General features: G+C 34.3%; 1 protein-coding gene and 1 long non-coding RNA gene across 2 annotated transcripts; one reads left to right on the top strand and one right to left on the bottom strand.

Annotated features, from left to right (window-relative positions):
• The first annotated feature begins 5362 nt into the window (after positions 1-5362).
• Positions 5363-20551, top strand: LOC121262024 (pleiotropic drug resistance protein 1-like). The gene is made up of 24 exons (XM_041164464.1): positions 5363-5724; positions 5909-6029; positions 6165-6253; positions 6347-6431; positions 6565-6724; positions 6845-6921; positions 13490-13543; positions 13657-13747; positions 13834-14135; positions 14241-14522; positions 14617-14933; positions 15550-15710; positions 16387-16490; positions 16588-16744; positions 16826-16948; positions 17036-17199; positions 17312-17644; positions 18382-18672; positions 18764-18847; positions 18948-19081; positions 19177-19404; positions 19488-19659; positions 19761-20015; positions 20124-20551. Exons 1-24 carry the CDS (start codon positions 5402-5404, stop codon positions 20379-20381), a joined length of 4365 nt encoding a protein of 1454 aa, XP_041020398.1. The 5' UTR covers positions 5363-5401; the 3' UTR covers positions 20382-20551.
• LOC121262143 lies at positions 20497-21812 on the bottom strand. Its single transcript, XR_005940047.1, has 2 exons — positions 21488-21812; positions 20497-20979 (listed from the first exon to the last, which is right to left on the bottom strand). It is a non-coding gene; the product is annotated as an uncharacterized LOC121262143 (long non-coding RNA).
• Positions 21813-22196: the final 384 nt, after the last annotated feature.

Genomic DNA, 22196 nt, shown 5'->3' with positions numbered 1-22196 from the left:
CATCACAACCATGATTCATGTATTATATATTTCTTTTAAAGGTTATGGTTTGAGTAGTTTTATTTTTGGCCATATTCGGTTTTGGTTACCCATATGATTTTAAATAATTGTCATGTAAGTCAAGTGAAAGAATGAAAGAACACGTCTACTTTTGGGAGACTTAAATGTGGCTTACGTGCTACATCCTTTCAAATATATTATATATATTTATTTTAATACTTTTATATTTATATTAAAAACTCTGGGTAATTAAAATAAAGATACTACCTATTTAAAAATCAATAGTTACATTCCTTGATGGAAAGAAGCAAAACTTAGAAAACAGTAGATAAGGGTCTTGACCTACTCAATACTCTCCATATTGAAATATGTGAAGGTTCACAATTCAGAAACAATTGGTTTTTGCGAATACTTGATCAACGATGATAAGATTTTAGTATTCTAACGATTCTTTATTATTAGATTTTCTCCCAAATCTTACATATGCATGTTTCTTTCCTATTCATTGTAAATTGTTACTAACCCGTTTAGATAGTAAAAATGTTTTATCTCATATCGTCATTACAATTTTTTTATATTTCTATACAAAATATAATAAATAATTCAATTTTTTCAAATCTCAAAATCATAATAATATTTTAAAATAATATTCTAATAATATTTTATTCAACTTTCATATCAATTTATTTAATTTTAACTCACTACCCAAACCACACCATACTTTATGACCAAATGAATGTGTGTATGTTTATATGACCAAGTTTGTGGTCCAAAATTCACGTATGATTTACTAATTTGGTATGTACGTACGTCCTTATTTATTTGATTATCTTTTACATAAAAACAAAATTATAATCACAAACAATTTAAACATATATTAATTTTTATTTAAAAATTTCAACCAATTATACACGTGGTAAATGAATGACTAAATTATAAAAAAAAAATGATTTGTTCAAACTTTAATAGATAAGCCCATTGTATAAAAATAGATTCCATCGTAAAAAAGATATATAAAAACAAGTTACTTTTTGAATAAGATACACATTTTTTATATAAAAAAAAATTTACACAAAACTTATTCCTACCATTACTCTTTTACGAAAAAAGCAGAAGGATTGTGCGGATCGAACCTATTGGGAACTAGATAGATGCTCCATATGTCTAGGTAGCCTTTCCGACCATCTACTCTACTCTACTACTTATCTTGACTTCTTGCACCAAAGAAGATTCACGGAATCACGCACGTGTCCATTAATTAGAACTCTATTTCTTCCCCCTTAGCCTTATAGCTAGGTAAGCCTAGCTAGGCTATCTAGCTATATTTATTTTTTTTATTAAAATTAAAAATTAAATAAAATATTATTAAAATATATTTTTTTAATATTATTTTTATATTTTAATTTTTTAAAAAAATTAAATTATTTATTTTATTTTATATGAAAAATTAGAAAAATTAAAATTATTAAATGAAATAAGTTGAGATATTTTTTGAAAATAAATAAAATTTTAGTATTGTGAAATATGTTATGAAATATATTATATGTATCATTATTCTATTTTTTTAGGGATGAAAAGTCATGTATTGTGTATTAAATATTATTTTTTTTAAATGAGATTTATTATTAAAAAATTATTTTTATGTGAATTTTATATTTATTATTTTTCTGAAAAATAGTGTGGGATACTTACTCATTATATGTATCATTTATATTTTTTTCTATTCCCTCAAATCTGCTTCAAATCTGAGAAATATATATAGGATTCTAGATAATATAAAAATAGGCTTATTCATAATTAGATATTATAATAAAAATAACAATTCATTAAGGTATCGTTTGGATTGTGAGTTGAGATAAGATTAGTTGGAATAAAAGTTAAAAATTAAATAAAATATTGTTAGAATATTAATTTTTAATATTATTATTATTTTAAAATTTTAAAAATTAAATTATTTATTATATTTTATATAAAATATTTTAAAAATTATAATAATAAGATGAGACGTAATAAAAAATTTGATTATCCGGTTTACAAAATAGACTCAATATATAACAAAGGGAGACAAGGTCTGAAATCAGATGAGGAGAGCAAATTAAAATTAGCGGTCCAACCAATTCAAGAAAGAGCGGCTAAAAGTAATAGTTCTGAACTTCTGATGTTTACAGTGCATGCATTCCACTCATGTATGTAGATGACCAAAACTCTTGAAGGATGGTCGACAACATAAATCGACATGGACCAGAGGATTTCATGATGGTAATATTATGTTCATGAAAGTCAACCAAGTAAAAAAAATATACGTACGTTAACCTTTATCGGCCAATAAATACAACTTTTAGGAGGACGCCGATATTAATATTTAGCACATGATTGATCTCTGAATTATTTTTTGGTTGATCAACTTCATCTGATCTCTCGTCATCTTAGACTGTATTTAGATATTAAATTAAGTTAAGTTAAATTAAATTAAAATAATAAAATATTATTTTTAATATTATTATTATTTTAATATTTAAAAAAGTTAAATTATTTATTATATTTTGTGTTAGAATTTAAAAAAATTATAATGATGAATTGAGATGAATTTACTTACCAAACGAAGCCTATACATGCAATTTTAAATATTGCAAATCACTTCTTGATAGGACAAAACATGGTGAGAAATCTTCATCGTATTTTCCCATAATTATATATATTATATATAATAGATGAGAAATTTATAGAAGCGATTTCAACCTTCAACTTTTATTGAAGTACAAAGTAAAGAGCACATATACATCAAAGTACCTAGAAAGTACTATATATATATATATATATATATATTATATCTTTATTAAAGATAATTTGATGTCTCATATCCGTATCCAAACATCTCATTATTGGAATACAAGATAAAGAACATATATATATATATATATATTATAAAACAAAATAAGTAGAAACTATATATATATATATATATCCTTAAATGGTTATGATGATGATTTATCAACACTATGAGTACTCTCGACCCTTCCACACGTCTATATATATGTCGATGTCATTTTACAATTTGTGAAGTTTTTGTAATGACATGATTATAAGAAAACTGCTTATTTGTGGTCAGTTATTTCATGCTAAAAGAAATTTATTTTTATCATAAATAGTTATTCTCGTTACAAATAATTTGTCACAGATACTCATTTTTACTTTGTCAACATTAATTTGGGCCAAATTTTAGAAGAGGGAAGGATTAGCAATAGGTAGATAGTGAATGTCAAATGTGATAAAGAGCAATTGAAAGAAAACCAACCGGCCATGCAGAAGGCCGTTCATGACCTGAGCATGCAGTTTTAGCTCGCCACCTAACTCGTGAGTTAGGTGGGCTGTGAATTACGTAGTCAAGCAAGCTATTGTAGTGAGCCTCTTTATTAGGTGTTAACCTTTTCGTTCAAGGCATAGGGATAATTATATTAATATATATTTATAATATAGACTCGACATATAAGTCTAAAAAGTATATATATATATATATATATATATATATATATGGAGCTTTAGTACTGATCCTATGAAATCATACCATCCATTGATCTCCTATTATATCATTGAATTAAAATCAAATAGTATGTGTTATTATAATCTCTAAATAAAAAATTACACATCTAGCTAATTGAGTTATTATTTTTCATTTAAAAAATGATAGTTTTAGTTTATGAGTTTTTTTAGAGAATGTAAAAGTGTCATATATATTGAGTTACGAATTATCTTGATACATGAATTAATTATGTAAATAAATTAAGAGGTTAATTTATTCTCTCTCTCTCTCTCTCTCCATCAAAGCAAAATTTGAGGTTCTCACTTCTCATTAGTAGCATAAAAATAAAAGAGAGTAAAAAAATGAGAGAAGATCAAGGTACTTAAACCAAATCAGCTTGGAAATAAATGTACGAACATAGAAGCATTTTTAAGAGCATTCTTGCACTATTTATTGCGTGTGTGTGTGTGTATAATGACTTAAGGTGTGCTAACTAACTTTTAGTGCATCTAGTATTTATAATAATTTGTAGCTATTCATGTGCATCGATCACATAGGCCGGCTATAAGTATTTATATAGGGATACATCTAAGCATTTAAGAATATATATATATATATATATATATATATATAAAATTAAGAAGATGATGATACTTCAATTTTATTGATAACCCTAAATTATGGCAGATAAATATCTTACACAAAGAGGAGCAAAAAATTGTTACAGAAAATCTCAAAACCAAACTCTTATAAAAACATACTATATATATCTATTATATTATAATAAGTGATTATCTAACTGTGAATAGTAACTTTTGTTATTTTTCCATTAACTTTTGTTGTTTTTCCGTTAAGTACATTAAGTCTTGTTTTACCAAAAGACCTTTAAAACTCTTGACTATTTGACGTGTAGTTCCCTTGTAGAATTTAATGAATGATCATGTTTTACCAAAAGATCCTTAAGACCCTTGATCATTTGACGCGTAGCTCCCTTATAGAATTTAATGAATGATCATGTTTTACCAAAATACCCTTAATAACTCCACGGTGCACATGAATTGACGTCTCTTTTTCATGTCATTTTTGTTCTGACAGTGTACTCATTTTCATTTCTTTTTGTTTCAATTTTTTTTAAATAAATAAATTAAAATGACTTTACTCTTTAGAACATAAATACTTTAGAGCATTCTCATTGTAAAATCCAACTTTAAGTAAATTTAACTAATAAAATACTTAAAACACTCAATATATAATATTAATTATTAATTTAATTAGAATATAATTATTATTAATATTAATATCGAATATTATTAATTTGATTAGAATATAATTATTATGAATATTTTAATTAGTAGAACTATAAAATGTGATAAAAATAAAAATTAAAAAAATTATGAAACTAATAATGTTTTATTATTATATATAGAGTAAATAGATAATCCAATATGGATGCAAACCAATGCTCATATTTTACTGAATTTAGATTTTTTTTAATCTTCATTTTTTATCTTTCTTTAACCTTATATTTTCTTTTTCCAGATAAATAAGTTACTGACTTTTTCATTTTTTTATTTAAATCATTATGTAAGCTGCATCCTAGAGCTAACGCACCCGGGGCGTTCCCTAATATGTGTGTGTGCCTATATATATATATATATATATATTTGATGATATCAAAGTCCAAGAAAGAATAGCATTATCATGTTTTGCATGCATGATAACCTGGCCGCGTAAGTAGTCAATGATATTGTTCTGTCGCCATAACACATTAACATGCATCTCACGTTTTTGTCGCATAAATTGTGGAAACAGAGTTTGGGGGGTTTTTGCAGGAATATATTTAGCTGTTAGTACTGCAGCTTCAAGCTTTGTGGTGGTGTAATGGAAAGTGGTACTGAAGTCTTCAAGGCGAGAAGTTTGCGTGCAAGTAATTCACCTATATGGAGGAATAATGCGGTGGAAGTTTTCTCGAGGTCTTCACGAGATGAAGAAGATGAAGAAGCTCTCAAATGGGCTGCACTCGAAAAACTTCCTACGTACGATCGTTTAAGGAAGGGCATACTAACTACATCGAGAGGTGAGGCCTCTGAAATCGATATACATAATCTTGGACAGCAAGAAAGGAAGAAGTTGATTGAGAGGTTGCTAAAAATTGAAGACGATAATGAGAAGTTCTTGCTGAAGCTCAAGGGTCGGTTAGATCGGTAAGATTTGTTCACCTCTGACTATATAATTAATATGCCAATTTTATGCATGCTTTGATCAGTTTAACCTTTCCGATCGAGGGACCACCCTTTTGGTTGCTTATAAGATACTTGTTTTATTAATGGTACTCATGATCATGTGACGACGACGCGTATTGTACGTTATTTATGTGAAATTTCTCAGGGTTGGAATTCAGCTTCCAACAATTGAAGTACGATTTGAGAATCTAAATGTAGAAGCAGAAGCTTACGTAGGAAGCAGAGCATTACCGAGTTTCTTCAACTTCCATGTCAATATCGTAGAGGTAGTAACCTTTAATTTGCAGATTAATACAGCGAATTGATTCTCTCATGATCACCATATTTTTCACTTCTTTTTTTTTTTTTTTTGTTTCTTTCGTACACTTACCTTGTCCGTCCGTTAACTGTTTATAAATTAGGGGTTCTTGACTTATCTCCGCATTCTTTCAAATAGAAAGAAACGTTTCACCATCCTTAAAGATGTCAGTGGAATCATCAGGCCTAGCAGGTAATTAAAACTATATATAGCATGATTAATTCGTTGTAATTTAAAAAAATTCTGGGCACCCATTTTCTCATATTGTTTATACGAATTTTGAAGAATCACATTACTATTGGGTCCTCCAAGTTCTGGGAAGACCACACTTCTGTTGGCATTGGCTGGAAAGCTCGATCCGGATCTAAAGGTGAAAACTTATCTCGAATTCCTTTTCAGATTTTAAACGGTAGGCTCTTTCTAAGCTCGATCATTGGTGTCATCATCGATCTGATCTTATTTGAATATATATATATATATATATATCTGAATTTCGTGTCCAGTTTTCGGGGAGGGTGACTTATAATGGCCATGGCATGAAGGAATTTGTACCCCAGAGGACTGCTGCTTATATAAGTCAACATGATGTCCATATTGGAGAAATGACTGTGAGGGAAACCCTGGCCTTTTCCGCAAGGTGTCAAGGGGTTGGATCGCGCTATGGTTAGTCAATTAATCAAGGGATTTAAATTTTTTCTTTTCCTTCGAATATAAGTTTAAATATGTTGTCTGATGATCAATCGTTCATATATCATTACTGATTATCATGTTGGGAATGTGTAGAAATGCTGGCAGAGTTGTCTAGAAGAGAAAAAGAGGCTAATATAATGCCTGACCCTGATATCGATGTCTACATGAAGGTCAGGCAGAAGCTGTTATTAAGAACTTTATATATATTAAGCTAACTGATATATTATATTTATCAAATAAAGCAATACATGAATAAAGGGTAGGAAATCCGATAAACACATTTTCATAACACTAAAAAAATACAAAAAAAAAAAAAAAAAAAGGCATTAAAACAAATGTTCCGGCCTACCCTTTTCCGTCAAGGGAGAACCACACAAAGTGGTGAAATCAGTTTGCCGAATTGTATATGTTAAGAGAATGCTACAAATACAAAGTGATTATATATATATTATTATTATTATTTTGGCCAAAAGGAGGACGGCACCTCCAGCACTTTATTAAAAACCTCCCTTATAGCGTAGGAAAGGTTACAAAAACCCAACTTAATTAACCAACCAAACAATTTCCAACCATACTACCTACCTACTCAGCAAGCCAAAATATCAACATAACTTCCTATGTCGAACATAAGCTATACCCATTCTATCCAACTTGTATAGTCCCATGACAGAACGTGGTAATTGAGCAACCTCATAAACAAAATACTCCACACCCATAACACCACCTCTAACAAGCTCATCCGCTACCTTATTACATTCTTATACAAATGAGATATAGAAAAATCAAAGCCCACCAAAAGAGATAATAAAAGATCCCAAAAATCCCAAAGATATGTACAATATTTACCCACCAACCAAGAAACCACAATTAAAGAATCACATTCTATATCAATGCAAAAAAATACAACTGCCAATAGTATTTTATTCCTTCCACGATAGCACGTAACTTAGCTTCATTGTTAGTAACCGATCCAAAAAATTTTGAGAAAGTAAAAAGTAACTTTCCCTCATGATCATGCAAAATCCCCCGACCTCCCCCTTACTAGGATTATCAAGGCAACTACCATCTAAATTTTAGTTCAATCTACTTGAAGATCGCCTTAACCACCGAACAACCTGCAAATAGTCAGAATTCTTCATAGAAATTTGAATCCCCAGATTCTGCAATACCCGCAAGTCACCATTCTCCATATTCCTTCCTTCAAAACCTTTTGCAATGACCATCACCCAATGTTTAATCCAAGTCCAGACTTCCATAATATTTTCATATTTCCCATCCATCCTTGCCACACATTAGCGGCTCCACAATCTCCAAACCACTAAGCTAGGAATTAGACCCAACAACAAGCCACTTTAAGAACTCCTTGCTCTATTAAACTATAGCTGAATATGCTCCCTCCAATTTTGGTTTTCTCTAAATGGCATTTTGAGTTCAGCTGACCACTTTCTCCATACTTCCTATGCAAAATCTCCCATACACAAGATATGATCCAAATTCTCTTCCTTACCCTATACATAGCAATCACAGTGTGACACAATCGGGATCCCCAATTTAGGTACTTGATCATCCACACTAAGGCAATTAAAAGTCGCTTCCCGCATACAAATTTATATTTTCTTTGGTAATCATTTATTCCATATCCACTTGGCCAAAGGAAATTCTGGTATTCTAATTCTAATACATTCCCATGCAGATTTGGATGAAAAACACCCATTTTTTTTTTTCCAGGTTTCCATACTAAAATATCTTTTTCCTCTTTCAGATTCTCCACTTTTTCCATCACCTCAAAGGTTCTTTCTGTACCCAATAACATTTGGAGTTTATCCACATCCCAAACATTATGAACAACAAATTCCCGAATAGTGGTTGTCTTCTCTTCCTCTCTAATCATTATTTCATCACAAAGAGGACCAGAACCCATGAAATTATCATACTATAATGACACCCGCCCCTTTCTAATTTTCTTGAAATAATTGTTCAACAAATCTGACAAAGCCGCCATAATCTTTTTCCAAAACATCGAACCAGCACCATCACTAATACATAAGGAAATGTGCTTTTCTTGATATATTTGGCTCTGAAAAAGTTAGCCCACAACGAGTTTTGATACAAAATCTGCAGCCAAATTTCATGAATAAGGATCTTTGCACCTCGCTCAACTTCTGCAATACCTCATTCCTCTATAGGCAAGCATAATTTCTTCCAAGATCGCCATTTATATTTATTTTTTTCTTGATGTTCACCACATAAAAAATTTGAAAATAATACATTAATCTTCTTAATCACAGTTTCAACACCTGCAAAATTGAAAAAAAGTGAATAGGCATGCTCGAGAGCATGTGCCTTAACAAAATAAGCCTTCCACCCTACGAAAGCAATTTACTTTTCCAGCTTGAGATTTTCTTCCTCACCCGCTTTACCAGAGGTTCAAAATGTATAGCTCTCAAGCGACCATCTATTATCGGAGCACCCAAATAAGAAAATGGAAAACTTCCTTCTAAAAATCCTGTTTCCTCCAAAATCTCCCTAGATCGGTTATGAGAAACCTGTTTAGAGAAGAAAATTGTTGATTTATCCATACTCATACATTGCCCTGGCCAACATTCATATTGTTTCAAAACACGCATCAAACCACTTATTGACCTCTTAGCTCCCTTAGCAAAAACAACTAGATCATCTGCATAAAGAAGGTGAGAAACTCTCGGAGCATTTGAGGGGTGCGAGAAAGGCAAAATACTCATTCCATCACAACTGTATTTAGCACCCTCGACAATACCTCCTCCATAAGAATAAATAAATGGGGAAAGATGATCTCCCTGCCAAAGATGCCTCTTAGATTTATAGAAACCTCTGTAAGTTCCATTCATCATCACTGAGAACTAAGGCGAACAAACACAATTATTCACCAATTTTTGAAAAAAATCCAGTACCTTTAGAGTACGTAAAACATGATCCAGAAACCTCTAATCCACTCGGTCATATGCCTTACTCATATCAATTTTCAACAAGATATTCCCCCTAGCCTTCCTATGTAACAACTTTGTCATCTTTTGAGAAAGAGAAATATTATTCAATATACTTCGACCTTTAACAAACACCCATTGCTCGAGAGAAATTATCTTATCAAGCAACGAAGATAATCTATAAACTAAAAGTTTAGAGAAAACCTTATAGATGACGTTGCAAAGAATGATTGGTTTGAACTTATCAAAACTCTGTGAATTCTTCACCTTACAAATAAGCACCAAGTAAGAAGCTGTATAATACCGAGGAAGCTCACACCCTCTGAAAACCTCTTTCACTACCTCCATAACATCCATCTTCACTATATTCCAACATGCCAAATAAATAGCGGATTCAAAACCATCAGGCCTCGAGCTAGAATCAAAACCAATCGAAGAGAGAGCCAATTTGATTTCTCCCTCCGTTGGTTCGAGCTTCAGCTTCTATGCATCATCATCAGAAATGCCTTGAGGAAACAACTGTTTCAAGTCTGGTTGTTCAACTAAATTTTCTTACATCAGAAACGACTTAAAATACTTCACAACCTCTTCATGAACTCTTTCCGGAGAATCCAAAAAACCCCCATCCGAAAGCCTCATTTCTCTAACACTAGAATTACTTCTTCTCTGAGTAATAATCGCATGGAAAAATCTAGAATTATGGTCACCCTCCACCCACCACTTTTTCTTCGCTTGTTGAGCTAGGCGCATATCCTCTCGTTTCAACCGGACCTCTAGTTCAGCCTTTGTTCCCAATAAATCCGCCTCATCCTCTTCATTATAATTTGATTGCAAGGATCCCTCAAGGACCTCCAATCTTTCTTCCAACTCTCGAATAACAACATCTACTGGCCCAAACGTTTTTTTATTCCAAGTCCGAAGCGCAATCTTCAATCTTTTTCTATTTCTCGGCTAATTTGGACAAACCAGAATTTGATACAACTGATTCTCTCCAAGTGCTTGTCACCACACTCAAGAAATCTTCATGAGAAATCTACATGTTCTGAAGCTGAAATGGAGAAGGTCCATAACGCCTGAAATCAGAAAAAGACTTTAACAAAATAGGAGAATGATCCAAAGTTTGCCTCTCTAAAAATTGAGTAGAAGCTTCCCCAAAATGAGCCAAAAAAAGATTGTTCATGAGCATCCTATCAAGTTTGGCCCAGCTTTTAACCTTACCAAGTTGACCATTACATCAAGAAAGTTGTCTCCCTTCCATCCTTAAATCCAGAAGTCCACACCTATCAATATAAGAGTTAAAATTCTCCATAGCCAAAACAGATCTCGGCCTACCCTGCTTCCTTTCCTCATTCAATCAAATAATATTGAAATCCCCTAGTACCACCCAAGGCAAGCCCACACTAGAGACTTCCCCCCAAATGTTCCCATAAAGCTTGTCGATCTATATGGTTACATTTTGCATAAACAAAAGTTGCCAAAAACGACTTATCACCTCCTGAAAAAACATATTATGTAATTGATTGATTAGAGGCACTAACCAATTCAAAATCAATTTCTTCCTTCCAACAAACCCATATTTGCCTCCTTCATCCATATTCGAGCAGGTCATAGGAAAATTTAAAGTATTTGCCCAGCTTTGCAATCTGTCAACAGCTTGAAACGGTTCTGAGACTTCCTTACCCCTGATTCTTTTTGACAACTTGTCTCAATCTCTTTATCCATGCTTGCACCAGGATCAGAATTGTAATCCTTCTAAAATTCTGAGATATCTTCACATTCCCCTTCTGAAAGCACTTCAAAATGATTCCTATGAGTAATGCCTTTAGCCATGACTTCCACCTCTCAGCCAGACTGACGCTCTTCACTAACAATCTCCAAAATCGACTCAGCAACCACCTCCTCCCTTGCTTCATACTTCTCCACTGTATGGCCATCATTAGTAATTTCCTCTTCCTCAACCACAACATTATCAACAACATTCTCCTCTTCCACATGCACTAATTCTTTCAACCCACTAGTACCTTCCTATGCAATTACATTAACAAGCTTTTGAACTTGTGTTTCAACAACTTCTTTCCCACTTCCAACAATCTTCTCATCCACAACCTAAACATTCTTTTTTCTTCAAACTTCCTTCCACACTTTTTCCTCCCCCTCTTTCTTATGACCTTTCGGATCATTCTTCCTATTAACTTGGGTTTTTTCCTGCTCTCCAACACGACACACCACTGCAGTATGTCCCTGCCTAAAACATGTTGTACAATAAAAACCTCTCTTCTCATACACCACCTCTTGCCATCTAGGCTTTTTATTACCAGCAATTATCGAAAATTCTGAAACATGTTCATCTAGCAGATCAATCTCCACACAAAATGTCGCCTCTGGAGCTCTAGTTCGGTACAATGTAGCTTTATCGGTTTCAAGAAACCTCTCAAACCGAGATGATAAAGACTGTAAATAGTCCAACCTGTAGAGGTGTAATAGCAACCTTGGAAGAAAAATCCATTGAGGAGCAATGGAAGACTCTTTCCTAACATCAAAATCCACAAACCAATTAAACAATATAAATTGACATCCTGCCACTACCTCCCTTCTCTTGCCCAAGCGTGCAAGTAATCTTTCTCAATAGTCAAGTGGAGCAACGCATGAAACTTATTCATGAAACTAATCATGGGAACCTTAGAAAAGCCCCAAGTCTTAATAATATGTTTCCTTAGAACATCAATTGAAGGCCTTGCCGAGTGGAATTTAAGGATCAAAGCGAACTTCAAATCCTAGGCAACCTGCTCCATCTCCACCTCAGAAAATACAAAACCCAACACCCCATCAATCAACTTTGGCCGTCTTGGAGAAATATGAAATTTAGCTGTAGGCAAAGGTTGATTCAGCGCATCCAGAAAGGATCGATGATCCCCCCCTCCAAATCCCTGATTCTCACCCTTAGCCCCTTCCCCTTCTGCTCTACCTCCCTCACCACCAATAGCAATCGCCGCTTCAGACCCATACGAACCCATCACAAATCCTGCTGGTAACAGAAGGCTACTGTAGGGGAAAACTCTGGCAACAGTTGAAGCTGCAGACCAGATCACCCAAAACGTGACCCAATGAAACCCTAGTAGAGCGTGAAATCGCCCTGCCACGTCAATACAAAGAGATTATATAAAAGCTGTAAACTCACAAATTAACATGAGTTCATGTGATTTATTAGATCTATTTTATAATAAAAGTAACTTTACAATCTAACCTACCACATTAATTAAGTCATATCACTTTGTGGATTTATTTTTGTATAATTCATATATGACTAAAGTATTTCTTATAGAATAATGTTAGATACAATAATAGGGTGTACAACTAGCCCTCCGAACTCAATTTGGAAAAAAATATGATTCATTATTAAAAAAATTATTTTTTTATGTGGATCTCAGATCTATTAACTTTTTTAAAAGAGAGTGTGCAAAAGTTATACACGGTCATTTGTCTTAAATGTTAGGTTACGGAAAAGTATTTTATCTGCGTGCACTTTTATCAAAAAAGATAATTGATAGTTGTTATCGTGAATGTGCAAGCGCCGTGCAATTATTTTGAAAAAATTAAATATATACAGGACCCGCATAAAAGAAATTAATTTTTTAATAGTGGACCCCACTCTTTTTCAAAACGACTATACGTCGCTTGCACATTCCACAACTGCATGTAGCATTGCTCTTGTCAGAAATGGATCTTACGTTGATAGACAATGTTTTCATCCGATTATTGACTTCTGAATCTTCAGGCCGAGGCAACTGAAGGTCAGGACACAAGCGTGGTGACAGATTATATATTAAAGGTCATATCGGCAATTTGCCATTTAGTTCTGTACTTGCAAATTAAAATGACTTTTAGGAACATCCAGTTAATATTCTTCAGTCTCTTTACCTTGCTTCACTCTTGAATGTATAGGTTTTGGGATTGGAAGTGTGTGCGGATACCATGGTTGGGGATGAGATGCTGAGGGGTATTTCAGGCGGACAAAAGAAGCGTGTTACGACAGGTAAACCAACTAAAAAGCGTAATAAATAGTATTTTGTTGTATTTATCTGTCTCAGGCGTATAAGAATCTTCAAAAATGAAATCCAGGGGAGATGCTGGTCGGACCAGCAAAGGCACTATTGATGGATGAGATTTCAACTGGTTTGGATAGTTCTACAACTTTTCAAATTGTGAATTCGATCAAGCGATACGTTCACATTCTTGATGGAACGGCAGTCATCTCCCTCCTCCAGCCAGCACCTGAAACTTATGATCTTTTTGACGACATTATTCTCCTCTCCGACGAGCAAATCGTGTACCAGGGGCCTCGTGAACACGTTCTTGAATTTTTTGAATACATGGGCTTTAAGTGTCCCGAAAGGAAAGGAGTGGCTGACTTCCTGCAAGAAGTAAGCGTAGGCGTTTTTCTGTGTTCTCCATATGTGGAGTTTTTTTGACCATCTAAAGTTGATGTTTTAATGTGGAGTCTCATGTCTATAACGGATTGGATACAGGTGACCTCAAGGAAAGATCAAGAGCAGTACTGGGCACGCAGAGATGAACCTTACAGGTTTTTAACGGTCAGAGAATTTGCAGAGGCATTCCAATCATTCCATGTGGGAAGGAGACTAGGAGACGAACTTGCAACTCCATACGACAAGACAAAAAACCATAGAGCTGCTTTGACAACCAGGAAATATGGTCTCAGCAAGAAGGAGCTTTTGAAAGCATGCTTCTCGAGAGAATACTTGCTTATGAAGAGGAATTCATTCGTCTACTTGTTCAAGCTCACGCAAGTTGGTCTATTTCTTTTATTTTTAGTGCTCTTTTTATTGTCTTTAATGTGATATTTTTTTTTTATTAATTGATACTATTGTCTGTGCTTTTTAGCTTTCATTAGTGGCAGTTGTAGCAATGACAGTTTTCCTACGGACCAAGATGCATCGTCGTTCAGTAGAGGATGGAGGAATTTTCCTGGGTGCTTTGTTCTTCGCTGTGACTATGAATATGTTTAATGGATTGGCAGAGATTTCTTTGACCATTGCTAAGATTCCTGTTTTCTACAAGCAAAGGGACCTCCTCTTCTACCCTTCTTGGGCGTACGCTCTTCCATTATGGATCCTCAAAATTCCTATAACATTCATGGAAGTTGGAGTTTGGGTCTTCATGACCTATTATGTCATTGGATTTGACCCAAATGTTGCAAGGTATTAAAGTCACTTTCATTAAAGAAAATCTAATAATTAAAAAAAAAAAAAAAAACTGAAAAATGGCTTTTGTTGATGGTTATCAAATGGGGTGCTTGGGATATTGCACGAAAACGGCTTTTAAGTCATTGAATGAAAAATACAATAAAGATTTATTTTAACTATTTTTATTTTGTAAAATTTAGATAGTTTTATATTGTCACTAGATTGGAAAGATCTATATTTATCGCGGAAAGAACGTTATATTTTGTTAAAATATAAAATAAATAATAAAATTTAAATTTTTCTATTAGAATAAATATTTGAATTTTGAATTTTGACTCTACATAAACTCTATTCAATATAAAATAGATAATAAAATATATCTTTTTTCAATGGACTGATACACCATATGAACTTTTATATAAGAAACAAAAATTTAAAAAATGATTTTATTAATAGTTTCCAATATGGTTATAATTTTTTTATTTTAATAATGATTGAGGTACAACCTTCTTTGCAATTTTGGATTTATAAAAAATAAAAAATTATAAGAAAGGGATCGTGTCGTGATATTTATCATCTTTCCTATTTCTTTTGTTTCAAATGACACTTGGAAACGCACAACTGCGCGCAGGTTGTTTAAGCAATACCTTCTGCTAGTTGTTCTAGCCCAGACGTCTTCTGCACTGTTCCGATTTATTGCGGCAATGGCGAGGAACATGATTGTTGCTAATACGTTCGGGTCATATGCATTGCTCTTGCTCTTCGCATTGGGTGGCGTTGTCCTGTCAAGAGGTTATTTTTGAGTTTGTATATCTAGTCTCGTTTGTTTTTACAGATAAGATAAATTAATATTGAAGTTAAAAATTGAATAAAATATTATTAAAATATTTTTTTTAATATTTTTTTTAGATTTTAAAAAAGTTGAATTATTTATATTATTTTATAAAAAATTAAAAAATTATAATAATTAAATAAGATAAGATGAGATAAATTAAAAAATTTTGTGAAAACTAACTAGACTAATTTGTGAGCAAACCAGAAAAAGACTAAATTGTGAGTAATCTAATGTGTGAAAAAAAAAAAAAATCAACTGTAACTTGTAATTTGTTCATGTTTCTTTTCTCTGACATCGACTAAAAAAAAAAAAAAAAGTTAACAAAAAAATCTGGAGAATAGAATTAGAGAAAGTTTACTATCTTGTCCCAAGTTGACACCTCCAGTTAACTGCTGGTTAATTTTTTTTTTATTTAGTGATTAAGAAAATGATTTTAAGTGTATTGATATATATTTTTTTATTTTTTAAATGTATTTAAATATGTTAAAAAAAATGTGAAAAAAAAAAAAAAAAAAAACTTTTTTAAACGGTCATGGGACGGCATAGTAGCCGCACCCTTAGAATTATTATGACTGGATTTTGGTACTCTTTTAGTGAAAAAAATGCTGCTTTCTACTCTCCTTACTTTTGCAGAGGATATAAAAAAATGGTGGATATGGGGTTATTGGCTTTCCCCAATGGTGTATGGGCAAAATGCGATAGTGGTGAATGAGTTTCTGGGGAGGAGTTGGAGCAAGGTGATTTCCTGAACTAGAAGTTTCAACCCTGAAAAGCTTTCTAATTACTCTTAAGAGGAAGCTGCTAAGATCTTCTTACACTTTATCAATGAATTAGGTTCGAAATAACTCAAATGAGACACTTGGAGTTGAGATATTGAAGTCCCGAGGGTTCTTCCCACATGCGTATTGGTACTGGATAGGCGTTGGGGCGCTGACTGGATTCATATTCCTTTTCAACATCGGTGTCATTCTAGCTCTCACTTTTCTCAACTGTGAGTGTCTCTCCTATTCTAGCTTTAATCCTTCTCAAGTCTGGAATAATATATATATTAATGTAGGATAACTTTGTGCAGCTGGCGAGAAGCCACAAAATGGAAAATTAGAACAACCAGAAAGCGATGAACAAGGAGAGCATAAAGGAGAAGGCATACAATTAGCGCAAAGAAGGAAGAACTCAAATCATGGTATCAATAGAGGTGACATGTCACGTGTATATGTACGTTAGATCACTCATATTTCATAACGTACCATTCAAACTCCAAGTAAGTTCGATCAACATGCAGGGAGTGGAGAAGAAATTAGGGGAAGTACATCTACTGGCTCCTCTGCTGGAAGGACAGAAGAAATTTTGAGGGCCAGCAGTAACAGGAAAAGGGGAATGGTTCTTTCATTTGAGCCAAATTCAATCACCTTTGATGAAATTACATATGCTGTTGACATGCCACAGGTGACCATGTAATTTTATTTTTTTTATTTTTGGAATCAAAAGCTTTTATTTGCTTCGTTAAAATGGGATTGTCTAGAAACTGGAGAATCGATCCTCTCAATTGAACATGCAGGAAATGAAGGATCAGGGTGTCCTTGAGGATAGATTGGTACTTCTGAAGGGTTTGAGTGGTGCTTTTAGGCCAGGTGTTCTCACAGCTCTGATGGGTGTTAGTGGTGCCGGTAAAACAACTCTGATGGACGTGCTGGCTGGTAGGAAAACTGGGGGATATATCGAGGGGAACATCACAATTTCAGGGTACCCGAAGAGGCAAGAAACATTTGCTCGAATTTCTGGATACTGTGAGCAAAATGACATCCACTCTCCTTATGTTACTGTCTATGAGTCCTTGCTCTTCTCAGCATGGCTACGTTTGTCCCCGGATATCGATTCTGAAACCAGGAAGGTAGGTAGCTTAAAGACAAACGTGTTCCCGTCTTTTTGTTGTTTCTTTCTCCTACAATTTCTAATGCAATTGCAAGTTCATATTTAACTTGATGGAGATGCGTCTGGCTTGAACTCCCTTATGCTCCTGCTGGAGTCGCTCAACTTTGGGATAGATTAGTTTTCCTTAAGAGAATTTGAGCTTGACCACTCTCGGCAAGGGTGTAGACCGGGACACAAAAATCAACGTCTGTCAACATGCAGGGAGTGGAGAAGAAACAAAGTTGTCTAGAGAGATATTCCCCCACTAGATCTCGAAGCTTAGCAAAGTTCCATCCAGAAGAGTTCAAGCCATCCTATCGTTTAGAAGAAGGTTCCCTCACATTCTCCACATCGTTTACCATCAATCATTGATAAGACCAAGCATCATACAAAAATTCATATTACCCTCTCAATCGAACTACCTCGTGACTTTCATCCTCTTGCAAAAGAGATGAGACGAATCTCCATAAACTCAAATCTAGCCTAGCAGCAAAAACTAAAATTGGATGAGGAGATTTCCTAGACTTGGTTATTCAAAGAGAAGATCCATGTAGAAAGCCGAAGCCAACTTCATATAAAGAGGCTTCTGAACCTTTGAAGCTCCCTAATACCCAACCTCTCTTCCTCTCCTAGAAAGATCCTTGAAACGACTTAAGGAGAATGAAAATTATAGAAGTGCCAGTGAACTATATTTCAAATTCTAATATGTGGCTGCAGATGTACACTGAAGAAGTCATGGAGCTAGTGGAGCTGAACCCTTTGAGGCACGCATTAGTTGGATTGCCTGGAGTTAACGGTCTGTCAACAGAGCAGCGGAAAAGGCTCACCATTGCAGTCGAGCTTGTTGCAAACCCCTCCATAATATTCATGGATGAGCCAACTTCAGGTCTAGATGCAAGAGCTGCAGCCATTGTCATGAGGACAATTAGAAACACAGTAAACACGGGAAGAACAGTAGTTTGCACCATCCATCAACCAAGCATTGACATTTTTGAAGCTTTTGATGAGGTAAGCAATGTTAAAATCCAAGACTTTTAAGCATTTTTGTAGAATCTCTTCAAAATTTGAGTAAGATACACACTAAATCACGTGGTTGCAGCTGTTCCTAATGAAACGTGGAGGACAGGAGATATATGTGGGGCCATTGGGTCTCCATTCTTGCCACCTTATCAAGTATTTTGAGGTGCGATGCATTGGAAACAAAGAAATAAAACAAACATAAATCTAGATGTCTTGTAGACTCTCTAATATGTGTATTGTGTGTGTATGTATATTTCATCTAGAGCATCGAAGGAATTAAAGGTATTAAAGATGGTTACAACCCTGCAACATGGATGTTGGAAATTACAGCTTCAACAGAGGAAATAGCTTTGGGTGTTGATTTCGCTACAGTATACAAGAACTCAGAGTTGTACAGGTGGGTTTATGTTTAATTACTTGACAATATCATAGTATAAATAAACCTTCTTGACCATGTGTATAAGATATTTGTCACTTGTGCAAATGTATTAGGAGAAACAAGGCACTTATTGAACAATTGAGCAAGCCCGCTCCTGGTTCCAAGGACATCTATTTCCCAAGCCAATACTCTCGATCATTTTTCACACAAAGCAAGGCATGCTTATGGAAACAACACTGGTCCTACTGGCGGAACCCACCATACACTGCTGCAAGAATGCTCTTTACAATTGGCATAGCCGTGACCTTTGGGACAATGTGCTGGGACATTGGCTCTAAAACGTAAGTTAATATCGATGGAGGGTAATTTGAACTCCTGTGGTTGATTGCTGCGTTATAATTTATCTTGTAACTTCCAAATGCAGTGGGACGGAACAGGATCTCTTTAATGCGTTGGGTTCTATGTTTGCTGCCATTGCCTTCCTTGGCCTCCAAAATTCTTCGTCTGTTCAGCCGGTTGTGGATGTTGAACGAACAGTCTTTTACAGAGAAAGAGCTGCTGGAATGTATTCAGCCTCGTCATATGCACTTGCACAGGTAAACAAGGAGACATATTTATACACTTTATCAGTACTGATAATGAAAGAGACTTAATTTTCACGTTGATATTTAATACCATTTGAGTATTTTTTCCACAGGCTGTAATCGAGCTTCCATATGGTTTTGCACAAGCTGTAGCGTATTGTGTCATAGTCTATTCAATGATTGGATTTGAATGGACGGCCGCCAAATTCTTTTGGTACATATTTTTCATGTACTTTACGTTAATGTTCTACACCTATTATGGCATGATGAGTGTAGCACTGACACCAAACCACCAGATCGCTGCCGTAGTTTCCATCGCATTTCATGCACTATGGAACCTCTTTTCAGGATTCTTTGTACCGCGACCAGTAAGTATTAGCAACTTTTTATGTGCATATTCTAAAGTGATACATGCGTCTAATAATAACAAACTTGGTGGTTTTCTTTTTCCTTTGCTTTTACTTGGTAAACAACAGCGGATACCTATATGGTGGAGATGGTACTATTGGGCAACTCCACCGGCTTGGACCATGTATGGATTGGTTGCTTCCCAGTATGGAGATGTAGAGGACATGCTTGACTCAGGTGTAACAGTGAAAGCTTTTGCAAGAAGTTATTTTGGATACAAACATGATTTCCTTGCAGTGGCAGCAGTTGGCGTTTTTGGGTTTGCTGTGCTCTTTGCATGCATCTTTGGCTTTGGTATCATGGTCCTTAATTTCCAAAGGCGATAGATCGGTGATCTGATTATATATATATATATATATATATATATATATATATATATATGTATTATAAAGATGTTTCAGCATTAATGCTAATGACTATAAATATATCATGGGACATTGGATGTAATGTAATCAGACTTTCTTCATATTTATTGCCAGTACGGTGTTCTTAATAATTTTTTTTCACAAGCGATGATGATTATATTACAATAGTGGAAGTGATCCTAAACACCAAAACCCTCTCTCCCTCTCCTCCAAAAATCAAAAAAGAAAAGGAAAAAGCTCTCACATTTTCCTTTTTCTGCTCATATTGGTCATGCCCATGCCTAGAAACCTATCCAGTTAAGAATTTCTACTTCCCTTTCCACCATTTTTAAATCCAAAAGAGAGATCCAATCTAGTTCCATTTGCACATCATCAATACTCTTCATAGTTCCATTGAGCACAGTTCAATATTAAGGCGGCTGCCCCCTTTGATTTTACCAAAGAACATGGGGATGGATCGGGAGCAATTTCTTGGACTCTTTATATGCACCATATTCGAGTGATTGTTGAGCTCCTCATCCCCTCCATTTGTATCTTTAATCATTTTTTTAATGCAACACTGAGGAGAAAAAAATGTAAATACTAAAAAATCCACTTAATACTGTGCGTAGTCTTAAGGAAAAATCAAAAGCGATATTCGAAGCACAAATCAGTTTTATCAGTCTCGAAATTTGCCCCAGGCATTCTAATTATTCCATATGGGAGGGAAGGAGAATAGGAGATGAACTAACTACTTCAGACAATTTTTTCAACCAATCTGAAACCCTAAATGCAAGATTCATCCAATCTAATGATACACAATCCAGTTGGGCTTTGGAACACGTGATTTACACCCCCTATAATTTACAGTTAAACGATCAATATTCCCGATTACAAACGTAGAACAAAATCCTTTAAGTTCAACCTACAAGAGTCCAATTTATTCCCGATTTCTTTGAGTCACAACCACGCAATCGAAATTCAACCAAAATTAGGGCCTCACCTAAGAAAGCAGAGAGCTTCTTCTTCAACCGAGCGAGAGAATAGACCTCACACCAACATATAGTTTATTAGGTCAGGATACTTACTTAAATGGAATCATTAAGTAAAAAATTCCCCAATAAATTCAACCCCTCAATCTCCAGATCGATTTGATTGCAGTGTTGCACAGAGGCTAGATCGCGAAGTCGAGTGTGAATCTACAGTGCTCCATTTCATTACAGTGAAAATGGAGTTGAAAGAGACGCCCTTGAGGGGGATCAGGCTCTTTAACGTAATGGTCCAATGGATCAGTTTTACAGAGAGAGAGAGAGAGAGGGAGAGAGACTCTTCGGGCTCATGGTTCTGCTTTGTTTTCTGCGCTGGGCTGGGCTGCGAGTTGGGTTCATGTCAGTAAGAAAACCATTGGCGGCTAAAATTAATCTGTTAATAACTGAATTATTTATGCTCACGATCGATTGATTTCCTACGTTCACAATTTATTTAACATGACAAAGCATCGATAATTATTTTTACCGAAAATAACCCAAACTCCATTTTCGAGGGACCAAAGATGGATGCAGAATTAATATTACAAACTCAATTTCCTAATTTACTTTAATTACGTGTTGAAAAGAAATTTTCAAAGCTCAAAGGTAAACCGCGGGCCGGGTACGTCTATATTATCTACAGTTTGGCCTTGCCAACCTATTCTAAGCATTGCCTGCCCACTTTACTTTTAAGTACTTGTTATAGTATGTTTCAATTAAAAAAAAAAAAAAAAAAAAAAAAAAAAAAAGGAATAATGCTAGAGCTCCC

Source organism: Juglans microcarpa x Juglans regia, chromosome 1D, assembly GCF_004785595.1.
Source record: "Juglans microcarpa x Juglans regia isolate MS1-56 chromosome 1D, Jm3101_v1.0, whole genome shotgun sequence".
NCBI lineage: Eukaryota > Viridiplantae > Streptophyta > Magnoliopsida > Fagales > Juglandaceae > Juglans > Juglans microcarpa x Juglans regia.
Note: the sequence above shows the minus strand (reverse complement) of the source record. Positions and strands in the feature narration are given on the sequence as shown.